This window comes from Mustelus asterias, chromosome 26 (genome assembly GCF_964213995.1).
Source record: "Mustelus asterias chromosome 26, sMusAst1.hap1.1, whole genome shotgun sequence".
NCBI lineage: Eukaryota > Metazoa > Chordata > Chondrichthyes > Carcharhiniformes > Triakidae > Mustelus > Mustelus asterias.
Genome location: NC_135826.1, coordinates 26,382,607 through 26,410,282, shown reverse-complemented (window position 1 = coordinate 26,410,282; position 27,676 = coordinate 26,382,607). Strand labels below are relative to the sequence as shown.

Sequence of the window (27,676 nt, the reverse complement as noted above, 5' to 3'; positions counted from 1 at the left end):
ATGCTTCAGAGTGACAGATAAAATTATACAAATAAGTATTTTTTCTCTGTGAGCTACTACCGAGGAGATCATTGGCAAGTATTTTTTCACATTCTTAATTTTAGCCTTTCAAATGAGATGCTAAACTGAGTCCATCTGCTCTTTAAGTTGGATTTAAAAGATCCCATGGCCCTATTTCGAAGAAGGCCAGGGGAGTTATCCACAAGCTATCACCAGTTCCTTCATCACTAATGAGCAACTGGAAAAAATTAGAAATGATTGTAAGACTCATGCGTACTTATTCTGACTACAATATTATTGTTGCTGAAGTTTGTAGATGCATCAATTGCTCTAATGGATCAGTAAGTTTATCTGGGGATTAAGTGAGCCACACAAATTAAGGAAAGCCCAGGGTATTCTGAGGTCTGTGCTGTTCAATGAAGGTAAAAAGGATTGATGCCATTCACCTCTATGCCCCTGGATTATGGTTGGTGGAGGGGGTGGAATGTGGAGAAAGCCAGTGATTCCATCCTGATTGCTATCCAGCAACTTCTGCTGAGAGAGCGCACGCATCAGGAGAAGATTGCATCAAGTTTGTCTGTAATCTTCCCTACACTTGCAGTGTTAGTGTGATATATAGAACATAGAACAGTACAGCACAGAACAGGCCCTTCGGCCCACGATGTTGTGCCGAGCTTTATCTGAAACCAAGATCAAGCTATCCCACTCCCTATCATCCTGGTGTGCTCCATGTGCCTATCCAATAACCGCTTAAATGTTCCTAAAGTGTCTGACTCCACTATCATTGCAGGCAACCCATTCCACACCCCAACCACTCTCTGCGTAAAGAACCTACCTCTGATATCCTTCCTATATCTCCCACCACGAACCCTATAGTTATGCCACCTTGTAATAGCTCCATCCACCCGAGGAAATAGTCTTTGAACGTTCACACGTTGGACAAAATGATGGATCTTTGGACAAAATGATGGATCTTTTTTGTTTTTTTTTCCCAATACGGTGGCACAGTGGTTCGCACGGCTGCCTCACAGCACCAGGGAGCTGGGTTCGATTCCAGCCTATGGTGATTGTCTGCGTGAAGCTTTTGCACGTTCTCCCCATGCCTGCGTGGTTTTCCTCTGGGTGCCCCGGCTTCTTCCCACAGTCCAAAAATGTGCAGGTTAGGTGGATGGACAATGCGAAATTGTTCCTTAGCGTCCCAGGATGGGTAAGTTAGGGTGATTAGTGGGGTAAATGCATGGGGATAGGGCAGGAGATGGGCCTGGGTAAGATGCTCTTTCAGAGAGTTGGTGCGGACTCCATGAACCGAATGGATTACTTCAGTTCTTTTCTCTAGAGTCAGCATTTTGCATTTTTACCCTTCACATAGGCGTGCTTGTGCCATAAAGAAAGACTGACTTGCATTTCACCACCGACTGACATCCCAACGCATATTACAACCCATAAAGCACTTTTGAAGCCTTGTTATTGTTGTAATGTCGGAAATGTGGCAGGCAATTTATACACCTTGTAATCCAACAAACAGTAACATGATAATGACCAGATATTCTGTATTTGTGATGTTGATTGAAAGATAAATATTGGCCAGGCCATAGAATAGTCCTTTTCTCTTCTTCAAAGTCGTGCATTAAATATCTTTTTATGTTCATCTGAGTAAGAAGATGGGTGAAACCTCTGACAGTGCAGCATTTCCTCAGCGCTACGCCGGAGTGTTAGCTTAGATTTGTCTATACCCTGCGCTTCAGTTGCATTGCTGTCACAACACGATATATGAATGCAAATATCCAAATCAGAGGAGCCGTCCATCTCCAGGAGGCAGGAGTTACCTGCCTGGAGCCACAGGTGGCGGCCATGTTGGACACTGCCGCAGTCTTACTGAAGACAGCAGGCAGTTCTTTGGAAGGCTAGGAGATCCAATGTGATGGAAAGTGACCATGGATGACAAGGTTAGGAACAGCGGCCATGCCATCCTGGTTGACCCCCACAAATTTGGTATGAAAACAACTCAAAGAAATTTACTTGGGCCCCACAGGAAGCCCAACATCTGTGCACTAATATGTACATGTTCAGGCTCTCCAGAAAAAAATGGGACGATTGCAATCCCAAATGGACAGGCCCCTTAAGAGTCCTTTAATTAATCCTGACTAAGTTTTCCTCCTCTCTTCTCTCTCTCCCCCTCCCCCTCCCCTTTAGATAAAGCTATCTAATCTAACTTAATTGTTTATAAAAACTAAACAGGTTTCACAAAAACACTCCTTTTTGTTAAATTTATTCTTTCACGGGGAGTGTCTGTCACTGGTAAGGCCCGCATCTGTTCCCCATCCCCGATTGCCCTGGAACTGAATGGTTTGCTAACTCATTTCAGGTGACTGTTAAGAGTCATATTGTTGTAGGTATGGAGTCGCATGTAGGCCAGACCAGGTAAATATGACGGATTTTCTTCCCTAAAGGGAGATTAGTGGACAAAATGTGTTTTTACGAGAATCAACAGTAGTTTCAAGTTCACCATTAGTGAGACTGGATTGAATTTAAATCCCTCCCTCATCTGAACCCATGAATCACTAGCCCAGTGACATTACCACTACGCCACCATCTCCATCTGCAGAACAAAGCAAATTTTTTGCCTTATCTGCAACATCAGAAAAGCACTTCCTATTGTATTAATGATACATTTTCAAGGTCCCACAGGAGCAGTTATTTTTATTAATTATACAATTAACCCTTTGGTTTTTCTGGATTTGCATGCAATTTGTTGATAATTTCTGCAGCAGGATTTGCTTTGTTCTGTACACTGTATCCATTAGGCTTCAAGATGGAACCAGCCGAATTAATTGATGTAAATCTTTTAGTCAGCAGAGATTGAAGCTTTTTAACCACTGTCTGGCTCCTGTATAAACTCAGGCCACAAGAACTGAGCTAATTCAGAGTGCTGGCCTGTCCTCTAAGGGAACAAACATAATAAAAGACAGCAGAGCAAAATAATAACCCAGAATAATCACTAAATTGCTGCTCAACTATAGACTTGAACATAGCATAATGAATGATTGAAAGCAAAACGTTATCTGGTTTGTGCTTGCAATATATTTAGCAATGTGATTTGCCGAGCAATGGCTTTGCTATAAACTATGAGAAGTCATGGGATGAGCAATATATTCTTAAAGAAGGCAATTAGAACAAATAAAATCTCCCCTTTACAGCCCTCACTGTAACCCCGATTTTAACCTAACCTTTGTGGTGGGAACAGAATGATTTTGGAACTGACCCCCACTCAATGTTATGTAACAGGCCTGGGGTTTTGAATGTTATCCTGACTCGAAACATTGGTTCTATTCTTTCCCTACAGGTGCTGTCAGACCTGCTGAGATTTTCCAGCATTTTCTGTTTTCGTTTCAGATTCCAGCATTCAGACAGTGACATAGTGGTATTGTTACTAGACTAGTCACCCAGAGACCCAGGGTAATGCTCTGGGGACCCAGGTTTGAATCCCACCAGGGCAGATGGTGAAATTTGAATTCAATAAAGATCTGGAATTAAAAGTCTAATGATGTCCAGGAAGCCATTGCCCATTACTAATGTCCTTTTGGGAAAGAAATCTGCTGTCCTTACCTGGTCTGCCCCCTTTTAATTTGTCCCTCAGTTAATTTGAGTTAGTTCATTAAGTTCGTACCCTAAAAGAGATACCTGGTCTGACCTACAATGTGACCACAGTAAGAAGTCTCACAACACCAGGTTAAAGTCCAACAGGTTTATTTGGTAGCAAATACCATAAGCTATTTGCTACCAAATAAACCTGTTGGACTTTAACCTGGTGTTGTGAGACTTCTTACTGTGTTCACCCCAGTCCAACGTCGGCATCTCCACATCATGTCTACAATGTGACTCCAGACCCACAGCAATGTGGTTGACTCTCAAATGCCCCTCTGAAATGGCAATAAATGCTGGCCCTGCCCATGTCCCATGAATTGGTTTTTTAAAAATCTGCAGTATTTTGCCTTTATTTTGGATAATGATTTTATTGAATAACGGAGCACCCTCCGTCATGTCCACTGTGTGATCTACTCCTGCTCCTATTTCTTATCTTGCGGAATATAATCCATGCCAAAAATTAATGGCATAATCTGAAACAGGTGGTTAAACATTTGTAAAAAGTCTCTGCCAACGCCACATATAGCATCTGCTTTCAGATGTTATAATTTGAAAAAAGCCTTTTGTTAGCTGGGGAAACAAGTTGTGCCGATGACTGTGGGCCAGCAGACTTGATGTGGAGATGCCGGCGTTGGACTGGGGTGAACACAGTAAGAAGTCTCACAACACCAGGTTAAAGTCCAACAGGTTTATTTGGTAGCAAATACCATAAGCTTTCGGAGCGCTGCTCCTTCGTCAGATGGAGTGGAAATCTGCTCTCAAACAGGGCACAGAGGCACAACATCATAGAAATCATAGAAACCCTACAGTACAGAAAGAGGCCATTCGGCCCATCGAGTCTGCACTGACCACAATCCCACCCAGGCCCTACTCCCATATCCCTACATATTTACCTACTAATCCCTCTAACCTATGCATCTCAGGACACTAAGGGCAATTTTTAGCATGGCCAATCAACCTAACCCGCACATCTTTGGACTGTGGGAGGAAACCAGAGCACCCGGAGGAAACCCACGCAGACACGAGGAGAATGTGCAAACTCCACACAGACAGTGACCCAAGCCGGGAATCGAACCCAGGTCCCTGGAGCTGTGAAGCAGCAGTGCTAACCACTGCGCTACCGTGCCGCGGTAGCATTGCTGTGGGTCAAGTTACAGAATACTGATTAGAATGCGAATCCTCCAGCCAGCCAGGTCTTAAAGGTACAGACAATGTGGGTGGAGGGAGCATTAAAGTGGAGATGCCGGCGTTGGACTGGGGTAAACACAAGCTATTTGCTACCAATTATTAGAGCTCCGAAAGCTTGTGTGGCTTTTGCGACCAAATAAACCTGTTGGACTTTAACCTGGTGTTGTTAAACTTCTTACTGGGAGCATTAAACACAGGTTAAAGAGATGTGTATTGTCTCCAGACAGGACTGCTAGTGAGATTCTGCAAGCCCAGGAGGCAGCAGACTGACAGTGGAGGCGTGTTGAAGTGTCTCTGGTCCCTCCCCGCAGTGACTCACTCTCTCGTGTTGTTACAGGGCCATGATCAATTCCAGCTGCGGCTTCATAAAGCGGGTCTTTCTCTTGAGTTTCGCGACGATCAAGGAGCAGAGGCGGATAGTAGCGATGGTGAGTCTTTATGCGACATGATGTAGCCATGTTTGAAATCACTGCGGGTGGCAAGAATTGTATCGAGCGGCAGAAAGAATCTTTGTGAAAGGCGGCTTCGCCCAGCAGCCTGTCTGGGTGGTATTGATATTTGGGAGAATATCTTTTTCCCCCCCCACCTTTTCTCCTGTACCCTCCCCCTCCTCCAAGCATGATTTCCCCCAAATCTTGGCGCATTGCGAAAGCTGCATATCCACCAACCCCGGGGCCCTGTTAATGCTGCCCAGTCACCTCCAAAAATACCATCACACCCACCGCCACTGCTGCACTTGATTCACTTTCATGCCGAATGCATTTAAAACTGCAGCATAAATTAACTAACATGACTTAACGACGGCTATAGAAATCGCATACTTCAGTATGGTAGTCCCAGGTTTAATAAATTATGGGTTACACTCTCTCAATCACAATGACCGGACCGTCCTTGGATCCAAGTCTCCTTTTTGTTCCGTTTTCATTCATTATATTAAAGCTCTTGCCGGTTTCTAACCGGAACAGTGCTGTGAAGCTGACGGACAAACGCTGCTTTTTTTTTTTGCAATGCTATCAGCAGTTTGGTCCAACACAATAGTAGATTTTTATATTGTGACATGTAAACCTGAGTTATAGAACATTACAGCGCAGTACAGGCCCTTCGGCCCTCGATGTTGCGCCGACCAGTGAAACCGATCTAAAGCCCCTCGAACCTACACTCTTCCAATATCATCCATATGTTTATCCAATAACCATTTGAATGCTCTTAATGTTGACGAGTCCACTACTGCTGCAGGCAGGGCATTCCACGCCCTTACTACTCTGAGTAAAGAACCTATCTCTAACATCTGTCCTATATCTATCACCCCCCAATTTAAAGCTATGTCCCCTCGTGTTAGCCATCACCATCCGAGGAAAAATATATCTCGCCCACATCACTTTAAAGGTCCCTTTCCATGTGTGTAAATTGTTTTCCAAAACTACTGCGACTAGCATTTCAAATTCTTAAATTTTGAATTGTTGCAGTGATATTACTTGTTCAGGGCTTATCCTCTTTCCCCATCTATTAAAATGAAATTGAAGTTAAGCATTTAATTTTGTGGTTAGTGGCTATTTCTGGCTGGTAAACTTGGAAGTTATATAGTTTAAACTGAATTGTTTTAAAACTGCCAAATTTAAAATTACTTTCAAGATGAAAGGAGATAAATTGATGCTCCACTACTGGGGTGGGTAGTAGGTAGATAGTTTTTGTATTTTTAGTCCAATTCAGCGTCCCAACAAGTTGAGACATTCCTGATCCAAGCTGACAACAGTAAGGGGTTTGACAACACCAGGTTGGGGTCCAGCGGGTTTGTTTGGTGGCGGAGGCCACGCAGGCTTTCGGAGCCCCAAGCCCCTTCAGGTTGGGGCTCCGAGGGCTTGTGTGGCTTTTGCTGCCGGGTGAACCTGTTGGACTTTGACCTGGTGTTGTTAGACTGCTTCCAATGCCGGCATCTCCACACCAAGCTGACAAGACAGGGCTCTCTCCTCCTGTCTTGTGCTTGATCTACATGATCCAAGCTGATTGGAGGAGGAATAACTCCTCCTCCAAGGCTTGATCTCATTTGCATCTTAGCCAAAAGGCTGAGATGCCGCTTTTAAAAATTACTTCAAATGAAGCTTAAATGTAACCTAATGACTTCAACCAAGCACAGCATGTTGATACTACACTTTATCTTAGCCAAAAGGATCTTGGGTTCATGTCACACTATCTTGCCTGGGCTTGCAAAATCTCACTAACTGTCCTGGCTGGAGGCAATTCACATCTCTTTAACCTGTGCTTAACCCTCTCTCCACTCTCATTATCTGCACCTGTAAAGACTTGATTACCTGTTTAGACGTGCATACCAACCATTATTTTATAAATGAGTAATGCTCTATTTATGAACCAAATCCTGCACTCACCTGATGAAGGGACAGCGCTCCGAAAGCTTGTGCTACCAAATAAACCTGTTGGACTTTAACCTGGTGTTGTGAGACTATTAGCTGTGAAGCAGCAGTGCTACCCACTGTGCTACCGTGCTGTCCCTAATTTGGATGTATAAGAAGCTTGAATTAGCAGCCCAAGATTGCAGGGCTCATAAAGGTTAGCAATAAGAGGTGAAGCTCTGGAAGACTTTGAGTATTTTAAAATTGAGTATTGGCCAGTGTAGATAGCAAGCAGGGGGACAACCTTTGGATTGAATGGAGATAACTCGGATAGAAGTCTGAAGGCTTATTTGGAATCACGAGCCACTCCCCTAATGAAGGGGCAGCTCTCTGAAAGCTCGTGATTCCAAATAAACCTATTTGACTTTAATCTGGTGTTGAGACTACTTACTGTGCCCACCCCAGTCCAACGCCGGCATCTCCACATCATAACTCCGATACTAAATTGGCGAATGTCAAAGTTTACTCTAAAATAAAACAACACACAGCATGGTGGCACCGTGGTTAGCACTGCTGCTTCAGTGCCAGGGACCTGGGTTCGATTCCCAGTGTAAACACACTGCACATCCTCACAAAGTGAGGAAAATTAAAGTAAAATGGATAATATAACAGCTTGGGAGAAATAACACTGAGTAAGAACTGTCCACAAGTTGGATAGGGGTAAAGAAAGAGCTGGAGGAAAATCTTTAATTTGTTCTTTAGGAGATGTATGAGACAAGTTTTTCTAGAGGGTGGTGGGTACCTGGAACTCGCTGCTAGGGGAGGTAGTGGAAGCAGATACAATAGTGAGTTTTAAGGGGTGTTTGGGCAAATATGTGAATAGGATGGGAATGGAGGAATATGGTCCCCAGAAGGGTAGGGGGGTTTTAGTTCGATCGGGCAGTATGGTTGGTGCAGGCTTGAAGGGCCTGTTCCTCTGCTGTAATTTTCTTAGTTAATTGATGTTTACTGTTTAGAGAACAAAGCGTTCAAAAGAACATAAGGTATCAAAATACTACAGATTTCTGACTTCAAATGGATGGCCAGTCCAGGGGGAATGGGAAAACAACCTCTATCCTTCCTTCCAGCAGGAATTCTGCCTGTTCCAGATGGAAACGGCATCATCCAGGGTCCACGCCAGTAGCATTTCTGCCTTTGTGCCTGAGCCCAGTGCTACACTAGCCACTCTAGTGCTGGCAGGAGTACACAATACAACCAGTTTCCCTTCACTTGATGTACAAAATGGCTACTGATAGCCTCTGTACCTAATTCTGGCATCCCCGTACCTTGATCCACCATTGTTAACAGTCAAATGGTCAGTAATTTCGGCTCTAATTTCATTGGATTTGTCCATTTGCACATTTGCCTTGAGTATATTTCGAGCAGGATTAATCCCAGTACTATACTTGGTCAAGGACAGTTTGTTTTGGAAGGGGGTTTTGGCAAAATGATGCATTTGCTTCCCAAAACCACCCATGAGATACTTCTGTAAGTGGCTACTTTACAATGCTAGTGGTTAACGTACTAATGTTGCATAGTTGGCATCAGGAATTCAAATCGCACAATGAATTCTTTCAGATGGTGTTAGGACAAAATGGCAGCTTGTCCTTGTTGGCTGGATACAGGTGTTTTTTTAAAGTCTCTCAAAATGGTCCAAAGGCAATCCCAATCCTCCTAAATCAAATCTAGGCCAGCTTTCATTGCAAAGGTTTTAACAAAAATTTCTGGACCAAAGTTCTGAATTATATGATAGCCAGCTTCACTGAAGTATTGAGGATTTGCAAGAAAGGCATCATTGCTGTTCAGCATGGAATGTTGTTGCATGATTTCCTTGTGATTCTTCTGATTTTGTGGTTGTCCTGTACTAACTTTACTGGGAGCTGTTGTGCCAGTGATGAGGTGTGGCTGTTTAGAATTTTTGTTCTTCAATTCTAATAGATAATGCACGAGTAGCCACTGCTATTTGCATCCAGTTTGAGAACCACTCTAATTCCAACTGTGGTGGATGAATATAGAATTGATGGTAGCAGTAGCTTTAACAGTAAGGAAAGTGAACCACAGCTGACCCTTTGTCATATGGCTCAGTTTACTTCCCCAATCCAGCCTGTTTATTATTTTTGATGTGGAGATGCTGGTGTTGGACTGGGGTAAACAGTAAGAAGTCTCTCAACACCAGGTTAAAGTCCAACAGGTTCATTTTGGTAGCACAAGCCACTAGCTTTCGGAGCGCTGCTCCTTCATCAGGTAAGTGGGAGTTCTGTTCACAAACAAGGCATATAAAGACACAAACTCAATTTACAAAATAATGGTTGGAATGCGAGTCTTTACAGTTAATCAAGTCTTAAAGGTGAGTGGAGAGAGGGTTAAGCATGGGTTAAAGAGATGTGTATTGTCTCCAGCCAGGACAGTTAGATTTTTGCAAGCCCAGGCAAGTCGTGGGGGTTGTAGATAGTGTGACTTAAGGCTGTCCTTCTGTGCTTAACCCTCTCTCCACTGATAACCAAGTTCTGCACACATGAGGACGGCCTCAACCAGGATCTTGGGTTCATGTCACACTATCTGTAACCCCCCACGACTTGCCTGGGCTTGCAAAAATCTAACTGTCCTGGCTGGAGACAATACACCTCTTTAACCTGTGCTTAACCCTCTCTCCACTCACATTGTCTGTACCTTTAGGACTTGATTACCTGTAAAGATGTGCATTCCAACCATTATTTTGTAAATTGAGTTTGTGTCTTTATATGCCCTGTTTGTGAACAGAACTCCCACTTACCTGATGAAGGAGCAGCGCTCCAAAAGCTAGTGGCTTTACCAAATAAACCTGTTGGCCTTTAACCTGGTGTTGTGAGACTTATTTTATTTTTGTACCAGTGAACATAACTTGAGCCTTTTGTGCAACAATAAATGTTCATGGAATATGGTCAATACTTGTTGTTCTTTTTTGTTCTGTCATAGTTGCCCGAGTTAACATAGGAACTACTTGCTGAAGAGTTTCTAGTTTCCATTCCAGTCTTCTAGAAAGTGATATCTGGTCTAGTTCTCTAAGATGGTGTCACCCAAAAAAAATGTTGATGGAACTTGACAATGGTGGTGTTAAATGGCTGAGCTTCTTGAAATGTTGTGTGATGTGAATCTTGCCCACTGCTTGTCTGTCTAATGGTGGGTGTCCTGCTATAGGCATGAGCTTCATTTTTAAAGGAGCTGTGGATAAAGCTGAACACTGGAATTGTCCACTGTACCATTCCTGATGCTGTCTTCACTTCAGGAGTCACTCAAAAGCACAGGAGTCTCCTGCAAATGTTCTTGTGGCTCACGAGCCATTCTTTTTGTGCAAATATTTATGGATGTGATTTAATCTTTCTTGCCCAGTGTTCTTTGTCAGAGCTTGGCCATTGGACTCTTGTTCACACTGATCACAATACAGTCTAATGTGATTTTAAAGCGTGCTTGGGCATAAACAGTGCAACTGGATGATATCTTCATTGCCCACATAGTATTCTTTGTCGGAGCTTGGCAAGTGGATAGTTTTTGTTGACTTTAGCATGTTCTTGCTAATCGCAATAGTCATAACATAAATGGTAAAGCATGCTCGGTCATGAACCTAATATCTGCATTCTATCAATGGCATCACCATTTGCCTGAGGCCTCTGCCTGACTGAGTGCTTGGTTTTCCTTTGTTCTTTTTGCAAGGCATGCAAAAATTACTCATTTTATAAACTGAAACATTTTATGTTCAGGTGTAAGAGTTTTAACAACACCAGGTTAAAGTCCAACAGGTTTATTTGGTAGCAAATGCCATTAGCTTTCGGAGCGTACATGTTCAGGTGTGACCAGGCATCCCTATTTGTCAACCTGCTGCCCTAACTACTTTGCCTTAAAGGCATTAAACATATTTCTCATCACCTTGAAATTTCATATCTTAATGATTTATTACTGAATCTAATGTGGTCTGTTTGTTAAAGATATTTGTGTAATATCCACCTTGCTGTTCCTTGTGGACTGGCAGGTTTTGCTTGTTTTTGAGTGCCTGTTTCTACTGGGTGACTCTGACCCTTAACTTTTATTTTCTCTCTTGTGATTTTGGGTTAGTTACCATGAAAGGCAGTTTGACTGGGACACTTCAGGTTTCAGAATTCATGCAATATCGGTCCAAGCAGATCTATTTTGCACACTAGCTCTGCTTTATAGTAAACTATTGAAAAGCAATTACCAGATTTGACTTTGCTCACCTTTCCACATATACTTCCAACAGGACAGTCTACTAGAGAAGGAACTCAAACTGCCCTTGGGTGGTGAAGGGAGGAGCTGGGTGTTCTTGGGCCAGTCTCGAGCCCTGACTGAGATCTACCAGTGAAACCTATAAATTGACTGGGAGAACTCCCCACTTAGCTGAATATGTTGAAAATGCTCTAACTTCAATGGAGGATCCTGCAAAACTGCACAGAAGCCATGCTCCTTTTTTTAACAGCACTAGCTGAGTGCTATAGTATCCTAAAAAGTTCCCAAGCTTCTCAGATGTGGGTGGGGGTGTCAGCTCTATAGTTAAACTAGGATTTTCCTGGGTAGCTATCTAGATATGAAGTTGAGAACATGCTTGCTGTATAATAGGATTTTTGACATTCATGGGCAGGCTTTTTAAAGTAGCAGTGCTTACTGTGGAATCTGATTTTGGTTCAAATAAATGATTGGGTACCATAAGACATAGGAGCAGAATTAGACCACTCGGCCCATCGAGTCTGCTCTGCCATTCAACCGTGGCTGATATTTTTCTCATCTCCATTCTCCTGCCTTTTCCCCATAACCCCTGATCTGCTTATTAATCAAGAACCTATCTATCTCTGTCTTAAAGACACTCGATGTACCTTTCTAACATGGTCACAACATGACCCTAAGCTGCCGATCTCCATTCCCAGTGTCGCTAGTGCATTCGAAGAGTGTTTGTGGTGATCTTCTGTGGGCAATGTTGTGGGTGATCGGCTAGCTTTTAATTTGTCTAATTTTGCATTGGAGGAATGGAGTTGATTCCTTGTAATGAGTTTCAGACTTGCAAATGAGCTTGTATCCTTTGGTAATGATGGGTTATCCTCAAGTTAAATACAAAGCCTCCATCTCTCTTGATACAAATATTATATGTGCTCCTCTTCTGAAGTAGCTGATCCACTCTTCAATGACAAGGAGTCTGAAAATTGTTGTAATGATTAAAGATTGCAGGAAACTTACTGAAGGCTGCAGCTAGGATTCTTTCTGGGGTGATCTTCCTTTGCAGATGTCTGCAGACTGAAATGAGTGATCTTTCTGTTACTTCAGTGTGGGAGGAAATAATTCCATCTAAAATGTGCAGTTCCTGTAACTCGGCAAAACCTTCCTGTTTTGGTTTCAACCCTCTTTCAGCAGAATCAGGAAGGCAGATTTGAGCAGTTGTCACTAAAAATTTTTGCAGTAAACATTAAGTCTTCATTCGCATAACAGTGAAAGCAATAGCTATCTATTAATGGCCACCAAGTCCCAAAGGCTTGATTCTGAATTCATTGATCTTGCTACAATTGAACTAGGTAGTGAGTGGAATTGGCTGGGATATTCTATAAATTTGTATGTCAAGTTGCGAAGTCCCCTCCAGCAATTTGGAGAAGGTATGAACCATGATGATTTATCTCCTCTTATCATATCTGAACCTGAAGTGAACATATGGCAGATCATTTAGCCCCTCATCCTGCTCTGCCATGCAGCAAAATTGTGGCCAACTCCATTCTGTCTACCTCTTCTTTCCTCCCGTGTCCCCCATTGACCTTTGATTCCCTTGTTAGTCAAGAATTATCCTACCCCTCCCTTTATAAATATTCAATGACCCTGTCCCCACTGCTCTCTAGTGAAGAAGTGTCAAATACTCTTAGACCCTCTGAGAAATTTCTTTATAATGCTTCTGAAATGGGAAATCACTTTCAATCCATCAGCTGTTCCTGACAATCTGGGAAAGAAGACATTCTGCTGTCATTGTCACCAGCTTCAAGAAAGGGAGACCAAAGTAGATTGGAACTACCAAGTAATATCCCTACTCTCCATTACCAGGAATCACCCGATTCCTCATTAGCCGCCTTCTCCCACTCGCTCTGAAGTAATCCTTCCCGAAACTGAACAGCGGACATGATTTTCACTATTCAGGAAATGCTATGGCAGACCCTGTCGAAGGCCTGATGTCCAAGAGCAATTCATCAATGTCCTCCTAACAGTCCTCGCACTCACTCTTTTCTCCATCTTCTTTGCCACCATCCTTTAGCTTGTCAAAAATAAGCTTCCTAGTGGAGCGGACATCATCTGCAGGATCAATGAACTTCCAAGAAAACTACACTAATATTGCTCCATTGCCATCTCTGTACTGAGAATCTCCCAAGTCCTGCTTGACACCTTTCGCAGAAGCATACTGAAGAATCTGTATTGGCCTCCACCTCAAGATTTAAGTCCTTTTACCCAAACTCTCTCCCCACCCCCACTCCAAAATCAGGATCAACTGAGTAACCCTCCCTCCCCTACCTGGGGAGCCACACCTCATTGAAGGCTGACATTGACCACTGAGGTCCATAATATATCCAATACGCAAACGCCACCTTCGGACATCTCAGGACAAGAATCTTTGACAATTGCGACAGACCCTCTTACAAGGCAGTTGTCCCCCCAACTCTGAACAGTTCAAAGTTGGACAACATACAGGTGCCACCTCAAGGCCCTGGAGAAATACTATAGCCAGAAATTTACTACCTTCAAAATCCCCCAAAAATAGGTCTTTAAGCTTTTTGATTTAAAACTGTTGGGGTATCTATTGCCTGAACAATAGATCCATTTATCACTGAGGAAATACATTGGGGAATGCTGAACATGTTTATCAAAATGCAACAACCACATCACTTACCCGATTCAGCTGGCTGATGCATTAATGCTTGTGGGAACAAATGTATCTGATATTCATATTCTTCTCTTAGCTGGTATTTGTCATGTTTTTATTTATCATTTCTTTCAGAGTGCACAACCAGAAGACTGGCATAAAGCCACATCCATTTATGAGTTTAGTGCCAAGGACATAGATGGCAATGAGGTATCTCTGGAAAAATACAGGTAAAGTGGACAAGTGTACTGTTCCAACTCATTTCTTTTCACTAAATACTTACCTGCTTTAAAAGCTTGCTCACATGTTAAAATTTCAAACCCCTTTGTATAAAAGATCTGGCAGTGGTTAGCCTCTGGTTTCCTCCCACAGTCCAAAGGTGTGCAGGCTAGGTGGATTGGCCATGTCAAACACAAGGGGATGGTGCAGACTTTATGGGCTGAATGGCCTCCTCCTGCACTGTTGGGGGTTCTATGGACACTATGAAGGTTAATGCAACCCGCAGCTGCCAGAACAAATATTTCATTTTCCTATGAAGAACTAAATCAAAACTATTTGGGATCCCAGTTGATTGGACAGGAAGGTCCCAGAATGGAACCCTGTCTTAAGACTTTTTTTTGAAAACCTGGATGAACAATATCTCTGGACTGCTGATTAGCTTTTAACAATGGATAAACTACTCCTTCTCGAATGTATGCAGATTTGAGGATAACCAGTTACAAAATATATCTTGTGCTTTAATGTCAGTAAACACACTGTCCCTAGAGGCCAACTGTGGTCAGACGCATCCCACTTTGAAATTAAGTGGCTAATGCCATCCAGTCAAACTTATGTTCAAATTCCCTGACCCCCCCCCCCCCCCCTGCGCCCCCAAGATGATTATTACACTGTGCCCTCTGGCTTTCCACACATGCTTTAGAATCTTCCAAATGTTTTTAGCAAGGATCCATTTCCAGGATTTCCAACTCTCAGTATTCCTCTGCCTTGGAGTGCCATGTGTATTCAAGTTTCCGTGCAAACCCTCGGGTGCTCAGCCACACCAATCGAACACTACTGCTTCACAGACTGTATGTAATATGTCTTCAAACATTACCTTCTTTCAGCAAGAGCATTTTCCTTGTCTTCAATTCTCCTTGAGGACTGTGTTCACTTTCTCGTTCTATTTCTTTGTCTCAACTCCCTGGTTCCTAGACTTTGGTTATTTTGGGAGGTCAGCTTTTTTGCAGTGCCCTTATCACAGGTCATGAGTCCAGCTTGCAACTACACTGCAAAGGTCTTTTCTAACTTAGTCATTAAGCTCTGATTGCTTTTCACACCAAACTCAAAAGCGCAATGCAGGCAGTTTGAACTGAAACCCAAATCCCCATGCATGCATGTTAACGTGAATCTAACTTAACCCTTGCACAAAACTCACTCAAATCTACATCTAATATAGATCCTGACAAATTGTACCACTAGCCACCTACTTGTGGGTTATTTAATTGAACTCATCAGGCTTGAATATAAGAGACAATCCTTTTAAGTCATTATAGGTCAGTTATTTTGCTCCTGTGCCTTTTTGAAGTCTAACTCTACAGTTCCTGTGGTAGACCTTGTGCTTCTCCATCTTATTATGAATGCAACAGTGCTATTGGGTTTAACTGAAAACTCTCAATGAAGTTGCAGTCTTCAATTGACATTGGTCTGTTTTTGGATTTCAACCACAGATTTGGGCTTTTTCTGACTGAGGTATTCTCTTTTATTTCGGGTGTGAGCTAATGTATCCTACAATTCGTACAGTGCAGAAGGAGGCCCCTCGGCCCATCAAGTCTGCACTGACAACAATCCAACCCAGGCCCTATCCCTGTAACCTACACATCTTTGGACACTAAGGGGTAATTAACAATGGCCAATTCACCTAACCCACACATCTTTGGATTGTGGGATGAAGCCCACTAGGCAAACGTGCAAACTCTGCACAGACAGTCATCTGAGGTCGGAATTTAACCTGGTCGTTGGTGCTGAGGGGCAGTAGTACTTGCCACCGTGCTGTCCTAGACTTTCAAACCATTCCTCATCCACAAGACTCTTGGAGGTATTGCAGTCAGAAATACATCAGATATCCATTATCCACTGCAGTCCCTGAGCAGGCAGCATTCTGTATAATATTACTGGCAATGAGGAGGGTGGTAGCAGACTTCAGGAGGACTAGACTGGTGAACTAGGGCAGAACCATGGCAAATGCAATTGCCATGAAGTGGGATTCGCATGCTAATCTATGACAGTGGCAGTACAAGTGCTGTTTGACAGGCATACGTACTTGGCAAAAGTTTTTTGCTAAGGCCTTGGCTCTGAGCACCACACTTTGGGAATCCTAAGATAATTGGCAGAAGAACTGGGGTGTTTCAATGTATGACCTGAAATGGTGATCGAAAGAGATTCTATAGTAACTGAAAAGGATTTGTATTGCAAAGAAATTTGCAGGAGACTGGATTAATTAAATAGTGGACCTCAATCGCCTCCAAGAAATTGTTCTATACCTACTGACAAAGACCGGATTTCAAAAATCAAAACACAGGCATTTGATCAACCTTGATTAAACCCAAGAGTGTAAAGCTTTAACATTTAGCATCCAAATTTTTGATTTGATTTATTATTGTCACATGTATTAACATACAATGAAAAGTATTGTTTCTTGTGCGCTATACAGACAACATACCATTCATAGAGGAAAAACGAGTGCAGAGTTTAAGAGTTAGAAGTTTTAGAAGCATAGAACGTAAGTAAAAGAATTAGATATGCTGGGCACAGCTCGCAAGAAGTCACCTCACTCCGGCGCCATCTTGGAAATTTAATGCATTGGGCACAAGTGGTGAAATTGGTCTATAGCAAAGCATGAGTTGTCAGCCTTTTGCTGCACATGACCTTATCTCAAACTATTTCTCACATTTTACTTGGTCATGAAACTAGATTTCTGTAAAATTTGCAATTTTTTGAAGATAAAAAGATTGCTTCTGGTGTAGATCTGTAGAGCTTTATTGCAAATACTGTGGTCATTTGTTTTTCATGGCAGATAAGAAATCCTGCACTGCAAAATCCTCTTGCATTGCAAAATTGCAGTTTATGATGCAAGTCCTGGCTGTTTAAAATCTGCTCCTTGTACTTCAGTCAAGGTCCCAAGTGTTTTGATGCTGTGCAAATACCAATAACGGCTGTATTTTCGTGCTTGTAATTTTATGATCGCCTGTACACTCCCAAACAAATCAGCCACAGTCTTGTATGTTCATGTTTTTGTTTTTAGGGATTTTGTCTGCATCATCACAAACGTGGCCTCCAAATGAGGAAAGACAGCCGTAAACTACACACAGCTTACTGAACTGTATACCCAGTATGCTGAGAAAGGTTTACGGATTTTGGCTTTCCCCTGCAATCAGTTTGGCAAGCAGGTAAGCTATGGGAAAATGTTGAACGTGTAATATTTGCAGAGCTCTTGTGTGTTTGCAACCAGTTTTGAGTGGGGAATTTCCCAATAATGGATGGATTTCATTAGCTTGTGCTTTCATGTTTTGTTGAAGTGAAAAAATTATCCACACATGCTGGCATATTGGCCAGAATGCTCCCAAACAAATTCGAATTTGTGTGAAAACTGGAGTAATTCATGCTGTTTTTTTATTCAGAGGGGGAGCCAAGATGAATCTCCCACACTTTGCACTGCAGAGGTCACTAGCATGAATATCCTTTATAGGGCAAGGCCTGTTCCTGCTGGCAAGGCCGGCAACATCGCACTGAGCAGGCCTCTGCACGCGCCGATCTGTCAGCGCATGCGCAGTGGCCCCACATTGCCAGCTTTCCGAGGGGCACCCCCCCAACAGCCTGATTGCTGCCAGCCCCAAACCCCTCCCCCTCCAATCCCTACTCAGTGGCAGTGGCACACATGCCTGATGGGCAGTGCCAGGCAGCACATGCTGGTACTGCCCAGAGTACCCTCTTGGGGACCCCAAATCGCAACCCTCCTTCCCTCCCCCAGTTCACTCTAACAGGGTCTTTCTTGCTGGATCCCCAAAAGTGGGGACCTACTGTAATCCCGTAGGGGGCAGAGATTTCAGTCCCGGGCCCACTAATCACATTCAAATGATATTTAAAATGACTATTTAAATGGTTTTTGTGCCTCCCCAGCCAATCTCCGGTGTGGAGCTGACACTGCTGGAAATCCAGCTAGCGGGGTGCGAACACATGCAAGAACCTTCCAGCCCACTGTGCTAAAAAGTTAGTATAGTGGGATGGAGATTCACGGCCATTATCTGCATACACTCGCAAATACTTGGCATGAACCTAAAGCTTTAATTTAACCAATACATTTGGGGCACTGATCTTTTTTTTATTTAAAAAAAAAGTTTGGATTTGTCACTGAACAAATGCATCTAGAAATGTCTTTTTTTTATTTTCAGGAACCTGGAAGTGAAGCAGACATTAAAGCATTTGCAGAAGGTTACAATGTGAAGTTTGACATGTTCAGTAAAATCGATGTAAATGGAAACAATGCTCATCCCCTCTGGAAATGGATGAAGGAGCAGCCCAAAGGAAAAGGGCTCTTGGGAAAGTATGAATCACTTTCTTGCATGGGGAGGTGACAAATTATAAATACCCACCCCCCCACCAACACTTCAGGACAGTGTCATTCTTAGGCCTGTCAACTTTGGATACCTTGACAGGATAGTTGTAGCATAAAATTGACACTGAACTTTAAGTGACATCTCGAGTCCCTTGAGATTTGAGATATCCAGTTCTTGGATATTTTATCACTAATATCAAATTCTGAGCAGTGTCTTCAAAGAAGCTAAAACTTTTTTTTTTCTTTCCCAGTGCCATTAAGTGGAACTTCACCAAGGTATGGACACTAATTACTCTTGTCAGCATGTACATCTTTCTGTATAGAACTTGCAATAAAAATCCAAAACGTATAGGTCAGATGGAAGTTCCAAAGCATGGGGCCTGGCAGTCACCAAAGACCAACCAAAACTGAATGCTCAACAGAGACCTCCAATGGGTGGACACGATTACACACCACGGAAGGATTTAAAATTTTCATCCATTGTTTAACCAGGAGCCAATATAGCTAATCAGCAAGCAGAGTGGGTGAATGGGGTTTGATAGAAGATAGGACATGTGCTGGAAGTAACATTAGCATCCATAAGAGCTTTACATCAAAAGCTTAGACGGGGATCAAGTGATATTATGGAGGTTGAAATAGGTTGTCTTGGTGACAACATGTGGTTGAAGGATCATCTGATTTGCCAGGCCAGTGAGTGGAGTTTGTGGAGGAGAGGAGAAACCTCTGCTTATCCAGGACAAGATGGCTGACGTCAACGTGGGAGGAGCACAAGATATAGTGAGGTGGAGCTCTGTTTCCACATGTACTGACTGTCTGTGAGGCAGAATTTGCATATGATCACATAATTTCATTTTTTTCCTCCCCTTCTAGTTTCTGATCAACAAAGAAGGTCAGGTTGTCAAAAGGTATTCTCCCATGGATGACCCTATGGTAAGTTCATTGAACCAATTTCTATGACTTGTAGGAAAGGGTGTCAGACCAAATCTGTACAGCTGGTCTGAAAGAGCAACTAAATTATAAAATCCTACAGTGCAGATGGAGGCCATTTGGCCCATCGGATCTGCACCAACCACATTCCACCCAGGCCCTATCCCCATAACCCCATGCATTTGCCTTGCTTGTCCCCCTGACACCAAGGGGCAATTTAGCATGGCTGATCCACCTAGCCCATGCAGACATGGGGAGAATGTGCAGACTCCACGCAGATAGTGGCCCAAGCTGGGAATCGAACCTGGGTCCCTGGTGCTGTGCGACAGCAGTGCTAACCCACTGTGCTGTCCACCTTGCTTGTTGTTCAATAGGAATGTGAATGCTGAAGCCTCTGACTAGTACTCCATTTTAAAATGGCTGCCATGTTTGTGTTCCCAATTACTTTTAGCATGCTTATCTTTTGCAAGAAGCATAATTGTGTATTGCCAAGTGGTTTAGATGCTTATCTAAAGTGGTCTCTTTATTTAAAAAAAAACATTTGCAGAACAATATTTAATCCTGTGTTGTCAGCTGAAGCAGAATAATCCATATCTATACGGCTGATGCTTTCAATTAGAATGCCTAGCCTGTTTGGGATCGACAGTGTTGAACATGCTATGCTCCTGTTCCTTTTTAATCAGCAAAACAGAAATGCTGAGCTGGATTTAACATTTCCTTGCTGGTGCAGGTGACCTAATTTTACTGGTTTTGGTGGGGGGTGGGCAGCAGTGGAGAGGCAAAGTGCCCATGCCACTGGCTGGGGGCAGCCTCCTTCGCTGACCCCCAGGTACCATCTATTTCCCCCAACACCTACAAAGTTCTAATTCATCACTGAACACCAAGCCTCCATTGCTATATCAGCAGTGCCCACAATGCTGCTGCTGCAGCAATTTTTAAAACTGGGACAATGGCATCTTGTGTAATTCAGTGTTGCTAAATTGGGATGGTTCTGCCTTTTGTACCCAATGTTTTATGCTAAGTATGTAGTTTTATGGGCATTGGCTAACCACAAATGGTCATCCATGTAGGAGTCCAGTGACTGATGTAGCTGCATCACCTGATAGCTGTTCCTGCACCAGTTCTTCCCCTCTCCAACAGGAACTGTGATGGAGCAATTCTTGCATGTGGTTTTTTGCTTTGTCATTCCCTCAATTCCACTCCAAAGCACTAAAGCCAACTGCAGCTTCCCAGTTGTTCCCCGCCCCCCCCCCCCCCCCAAAGTATTCCCCCTAATAATCAAGATTCATCACAATGGACCTGGGACATCTCTCTAAATTCCCTACATTGCCAATGAAACCACCCAAGGCTTTCTAATGAACAGCATCTGATACTGAAGAGTGACAGCCATGGTGTGTCAATACTCCATTATCAGTTGTGGTGCATTCTTAGATTTTGAACTACTTCTCCATATATGGGAGTGTAATTTAATGTGGAAACTATTTATGTCCATTTCCCCATTAGGAGGCATTGAGGACCTTTGCAGTGTTACTCATCTCTGAATTGGCACTAAATTCCTTTCTAGTGTTTACAGAGTAGCATATGCATTTGAAACTTTTCTATATCACTTCCAGAGATACACTAGTGTATATGTTAGATATCATAGCTTTGGCTTTATCTCAAGTAGGAAATTTTCTTTGAGGATCTTAGTGCAGTGAGGGACAAAGAGCAACAGGCAAAGGGCCAGAACAAATAACTAGAAAGAACAAAAGGACCTTGAAGATCAGGTATTGTGAACAGTACATGGCTTGAGATCTAATGAATATCTTGACTGTAATAAAACCTAGACACTGGTTCAGTATAATCCCACTTTTAGATGGGGATTATAATCTGTTTTGAAGATGGCGCTAGGTCTTGACAGCAGCCTTTGTGGGGACGTTTTCAGCAAACAGCTGCTTCCCTCGGTGGAGGGAACATTCCATGTCCATATTGATGGACAATAGCTTTGGTTACTATTGGCTGAAGGAGGTACTGAGGTTGACTTTGATTTCATTTGAATGTATCTTGGGAGTTTTTCCATTTAAATTGGAAGCCAACATTTGCGTGATGTGCTTTTGTTTGAGGGGTTAGGGTAGTAATACATCATGCATTTTTTTTTGTCAGTATTTCTACAGAAAGTCAATTTCCACATTTTGCCCATTTCATGTCTGCGCTGTCTGATGGGGTCAGATTTTCACCCTCCATTTGAGAACTGCAAATTGGGCCATTTTCTTGTCCACATAGAACTGACTTTCTGCCTGATAATTTGGACTTGATCATGGCTACTACCTCCCCAAGTTGGGTGAATGGTAAGAAGGCCTATCTATACTGGCACAACCCAGGTTGGTGCACCTCATTTCACTTGTGCATCCTTTTGTATCCATTGATTTAGTCCTCTTAAGCTTTTTGGGCCAAAAAGAAAAATCAATCTCCACAGCAATTCTTTCCCCATTAGCTGTGCAAGCATTGCCCATAGGGTTGAATGCTTAGTCAGTCTTGTTGGAGCTCAGCCAAGCATTGATAAAGGCTTCTGATGCATTTTATATTTACAGTTTCTTTATTTCAAACAGGTGGCTGAAAAGGATATCTTGACATACCTATAAACAACTAATACAAGCAGCTGGTGGAAATTAAACTCTATCTACTGATTTATCAGTTTTTCAGTACAGGACAATGACGGTCTGCTTTTAAACCTGTTAACATGTGGAGAAGTGGATCTGACAAATGCAATGTGCATACCTGGAGGAAATTCTGATTTATAGATTGTACATTGAGTTTCTTGGCCGAATTGTTGCTGTATATTCCATTAACCCTAATTGTATAGAATCACTTTGTTCTCTTGTTTTATGGCAATTAAAATATTCTTGCCAGATTATGTTTCTTGGTTTGGCTATGAAATTAAAAATTGTATTTCTATTGCTTTGAATCTTGTTAAATAAGTTTCAACTGCTACACAAATAATCCGAAGAAGTACAAAAAACATTTCTCCAGTCAATTGCATTCTGGTCAAAGTACTTCCAGCATGGTTTCTCTTCCCACCCTTGCATCATATATACCATGAATTTTCACAATCTATTTTTGGCCTTTGGTGATGCTGTGGGCAGCCTACAAACTCTGCTGCTAACACTCAACCATATCCTGTCACCTTTAGACTCTTTGTCTAGTTTTGGATGAATTAGTGGGAAAAGCTTTAACTTTTGCTCCTCCTGCTGCAAACATTTCAAAGTGGGTGTTAAATTCTTTTGCAAATATTTCCTGACCCTGTTCTCTTCTGCAGTATACAGTATGACCACAAGACAAATCAGTCAGTGTGCCCCATTGGTGCCAATTTGCTCTCCCTTTCTAGTCAGTTGAAAAGTTGCATGTAACCCATAATCAGTCATCAGAGTGAGGGCCTAAGACATCAAAAGCCAATAACCCTACCAGCCAGGATCTTGCATCTGAATTTGCCATGACAAGGTAGAGCAGCAGTAATACCAGCTACAAACAGTGCCAAGGCCTCCAGTGAATGGCCTGGGGTCACATGGCTGAACAATTTGGTTAAAGTGGATCATTTGAAAACCACTCAAGCAAATGCTTTGCAAACTCAGCTTAGCCCTGTTTTGGTGCTTTGAGAAAGTCAATTTTCAGTTCTGTGGTTATCCCTAAAAATAGATATTTGGGTCAGGTGAGACTGACCTATCTCCAACCTGACTTTGACCCACGCGGGCTGAGCTTAATGGAGCTGGGACAACTTTCTCCCAGCAAATAGGTACATTGAAACTGCTTCACTTTTTAATCCTGGATGGCCAGGTTTATCTGGCAATGGGAAACACACCAGGGAGGCAGCAGCAGCTTTGTGTTAAAAGGCAAGGGAGTCCAGGGAAGCACAAGTGCTTTTCTTTCTCTTTACACTGGTTACCACTGTCTCTTTTTCCAGCTCCATGCCCACTAAAACTGCAACTAGTTTCTTACTCTAGAGTTCTATCCATCCAAAAAGAGCCAATGGGTGAGAATTCTGACATAAGTTACATAGTTAGTAGGTGGAGGATTTGGGATATCTCAATGTCGGGAGGGGTACAATTACTCCAACAAATTGCTGCTGTTCTCCATCCACTTAGTTTGCTGCACTTTGTGTAAGATTTCCTGAGGTACCTGTAGCCCATGAGCCCAAATAGGCAAACAAATAAGCAATTTTGCTCTCGAGTGCCAGAAAACTCTTCCCATGATCATTATCTTCCTCCTTTAGGCACCAATTGGCACTGCCACCTCACCAGCACCTTGTGCTTGAGCCCTTCTTAATAAACCCCTTTTCTGTGGGGGGGAAGGCTAGCAGCTTACCCAGTGTCAGTAATATTCAAACCTTTCTGACCAATGGATTCAGGACAGGTATCCAATCTCTCGGTGATGCCACCCTCCCTGTTCAACTTCCTTGAGGTCCACCTTCAGTTTACATCATGTTGAGGGTCATAACCTAGTCCTTTCAAACAAATGTCATAAGGGACAGCACAGGATGACATCCAACCAAGGTGGAAATATCAACATTGCAGCGTGACACTTTGGGTGTCAGCTGAAGTCAGATCCAACAACATGTACAGATCAGACATGCATATAGGTGTTGCAACATAGCAAGGCACACCTTCATTCTTTGTCATGCCTACCCTCTTATGCTCCACCCAACTCATGCTCCCCACTAATCATAGGATTCCCTACAGTGCAGAAGGAGGCTAGTCGACCCATCAAACCTACACCAACAACAATCCCACCCAAGTATTTATCCTGTTAGTCCCTCTCACACGAAGGGTCAATTTAACATGGCCAATCCATCTAACCTGCACATCTTTTGGACTGTGGGAGGAAACTAGAAGAAACCCACGCAGACACGAGAATGTGCAAACCCCAGGGGCCCTGGCACTGTGAGGCAGCAGTGCTAACAACTGTGCCACCATGCCACCTTTAAATCAAATGCAAATTCCACCATCTGCCATGGCAGGATTCGAACCCAGGTCCCCAGAACATTAGCTGAGTTTCTGGATTAAGAGTCTAGTGATAATACTACTAGGCCATCACCTCCCTCTAAATCTCCACGTTCTTCTCTTCTGGCGCTGATGCAGAGTGTCAGCTCATGATTGTTGCGCACCCCCGCACATTCATCACCTTGGTAAAGCTACAATGTAGGACTACTTGTGTGCCAAATAGCAAGTGATAGAGCCAAGCGATCCACAACCACTGGATTGGATCGGAGTGCTGGATGTGGCAGGACTGCAGTCATGAATGATGGTGGACAATGCATTGGTGAAGGAGACTTAACAAATATCCCCATCCTCAATGATAGAGAAGCTCAGCATGTCAGTGCAATATATAAACATTTGCAATAATCATCAGCCAGAAGTGCTGAGTGGATGATCCATCCTGGCCTCCTCTTGCGGTCCCAGCATCATAGATGACAGTCTTCAGCCAATTTGATGCATTTCACCAGCTATCAAAAAATGACTGAAGGCACTGGACACTGCAAAGGTATGGACCCTGGCAATATTCCAGAAATAGTACTGAAGACTCATGCTCCAGAACGTGCTATGCTCACTGCCAAGTTGTTCCAGTAGAGCTACAACATTGGCACCTATCCAGCAAATTGGAAAATTACCCAGATATGTCCTGTGCACAAAAGCAGAACAAATTCAAGCCAGCCAATTACTGCCCCTTCAGTCAATTCTTGGTCATCAGTGCAGTGATGGATGGGGTCATCAATAATGCTATCCAATTGCACCTGCTTAGCAATAATCTGCTCACTAATGCTCAGTTTGGGTTGTGCTGCATCACTCAGCTTCTGACTTCATTACACCCTTTGTTCAAACGTGAACAAAGGAGGTGAACTCCAAAGGTGAGAGTGACTGCCCTGGACTTCAAGGCAAGATTTGGCCAAGTGTGGCATCACTGGAGTCAAGGAAATGAGATGGAAAATTCTCTACTGGTCGGACTCGTACCTAGCACAAAGGAAGATGGTTGTGGTTGTTGGGGGTCAGTCATCTCAGTTCCAGGGCATCGCTGCGGAGTTGCTCAGGGTAGTGTCTTAGGCCCAACCATCTTCAGCTGCTTCATCAATGTACTTCTTTCCATCATAAGTCAGAAGTGGGATGTTTGCTGATGACTGCACAATGTTCAATGCCATTTGCAATTCCTCAGATTCTGAAGTAGTCCATGTCCAAATGCAACAATGATGTGGCGATGCCGGCGTTGGACTGGGGTAAACACAGTAAGAAGTCTCACAACACCAGGTTAAAGTCCAACAGATTTATTTGGTAACAAAAGCCACACAAGCTTTCGGAGCGCTGCTCCTTACTTGATGAAGGAGCAGCGCTGCGAAAGCTAGTGGCTTTTGCTACCAAATAAACCTGTTGGACTTTAACCTGGTGTTGTGAGACTTCTTACAAATGCAACAAGACATGGCTTGGGCTGACAAGCAATATTTGCACCACACAAGTGCCAGCAATGACTATCTCCAGCAAGAGAGGATCTAACCATCCCCCACTATCAACATCCTTGGGGGTACCAATGGCCAGAAACTTAGACTAGCCGGGCAAATACCGAGCTAAGGAGCAGGTCAGAGGCTAGGAATCCTGTTGCGAGTAACTCACTTCCTGACTTCCTAAAGCCTGACCACCATCTACAAGAAATGAATCAGGAGCGCAGCTCCAACATTCAAGAAGCCTGACACCATCCAGGACAAAGCAGCCCGCTTGATTGGCACCCCAACCACCTACAGAGAGAGGCAATCACATACCATCCTGACTTGGAAATATATTGCTGTTCTTTCATTGTCAACAGGTCAAAAGCCTGGGACACCCTCTTTAATAGCACTGTGGGTGTACCTACAGCACAGGGAATACAGCGGTTCAAGAAGGCAGCTCACCATTACCTTATTGTGGACAATCAGGGATGGGAAATAAATGCTGCTCCAGCCAGTGACACCCACATCCCATAAATTAATTTAAAAATCATGACTACTTATAGACCCTATGCCAACCCTATGCCCTCTGCCTTTTGCCCTGATGCCCTTTGTGCCAACCGAGTAATCACCATAGGCATAGCTCAGGAGGCATACTGACATGAAATAAAACAGAAATTTTAAATATTAGAGAGTTCACTATATTAAAAAAAAGTTCCATTCATGAAAGCCCATTCACTACATTTTGATCCTCTCACATACTTTTATCACAATTCCATATCAAATGCAGCTAATCCTTTACTGACCTCTTTGAGCTGTCAATCAAACAGAACTTGATAACGATAATTTGTAGAAAGCAGTCAAGTACTAATAATGTTATAAAGATAGCACTTAGGGTTATGTTAACAAACTATTGAAACAGTTGGAACAGATTGTGTTCAATTCTCAGACAGCATTTTATCTTTTTATGTAACGTGACTTGATCTTTTGACTGTTCTACACACTACTCTTCACAAGCAAGTATGCCCCACCATAAAGTTGTGGAACACGCATCAGGCCATGGCTGTTCCTGGATTGAAAATCGGATCCGCCTGTCCTGAGCACTGAGTTTAAAATGGTCCAACAAATTTCCAATCCCTGCCTGTGTGCTTCACTGTCCATCCCTCTCACATCTCATTCTCTTATGAGCAAAAACAAAATCTGCCAGAAACATAAGAACATAAGAACATAAGAAATAGGAGCAGGAGTAGGCCATCTAGCCCCTCGAGCCTGCCCCGCCATTCAATAAGATCATGGCTGATCTGACGTGGATCAGTACCACTTACCCGCCTGATCCCCATAACCCTTAATTCCCTTACTGCTCAGGAATCCATCCATCCGCGCTTTAAACATATTCAGCGAGGTAGCCTCCACCACCTCAGTGGGCAGAGAATTCCAGAGATTCACCACCCTCTGGGAGAAGAAGTTCCTCCTCAACTCTGTCTTAAACCGACCCCCCTTTATTTTGAGGCTGTGTCCTCTAGTTTTAACTTCCTTACTAAGTGGAAAGAATCTCTCCGCCTCCACCCTATCCAGCCCCCGCATTATCTTATAAGTCTCCATAAGATCCCCCCTCATCC

The 27,676-nt window shown here is 43.2% G+C and overlaps 1 protein-coding gene across 1 annotated transcript; it reads left to right on the top strand.

The window, feature by feature from the left end:
* On the top strand, positions 1-22,559 carry LOC144479525 (phospholipid hydroperoxide glutathione peroxidase-like). The gene is made up of 8 exons (XM_078198307.1): positions 1-74; positions 5,171-5,261; positions 14,233-14,327; positions 17,378-17,522; positions 18,525-18,676; positions 18,940-18,964; positions 19,559-19,618; positions 22,204-22,559. The coding sequence occupies exons 2-8, from the start codon at positions 5,175-5,177 to the stop codon at positions 22,234-22,236; spliced, it is 597 nt and encodes a 198-aa protein (XP_078054433.1). The 5' UTR covers positions 1-74; positions 5,171-5,174; the 3' UTR covers positions 22,237-22,559.
* The last annotated feature ends 5,117 nt before the right edge of the window (positions 22,560-27,676 follow it).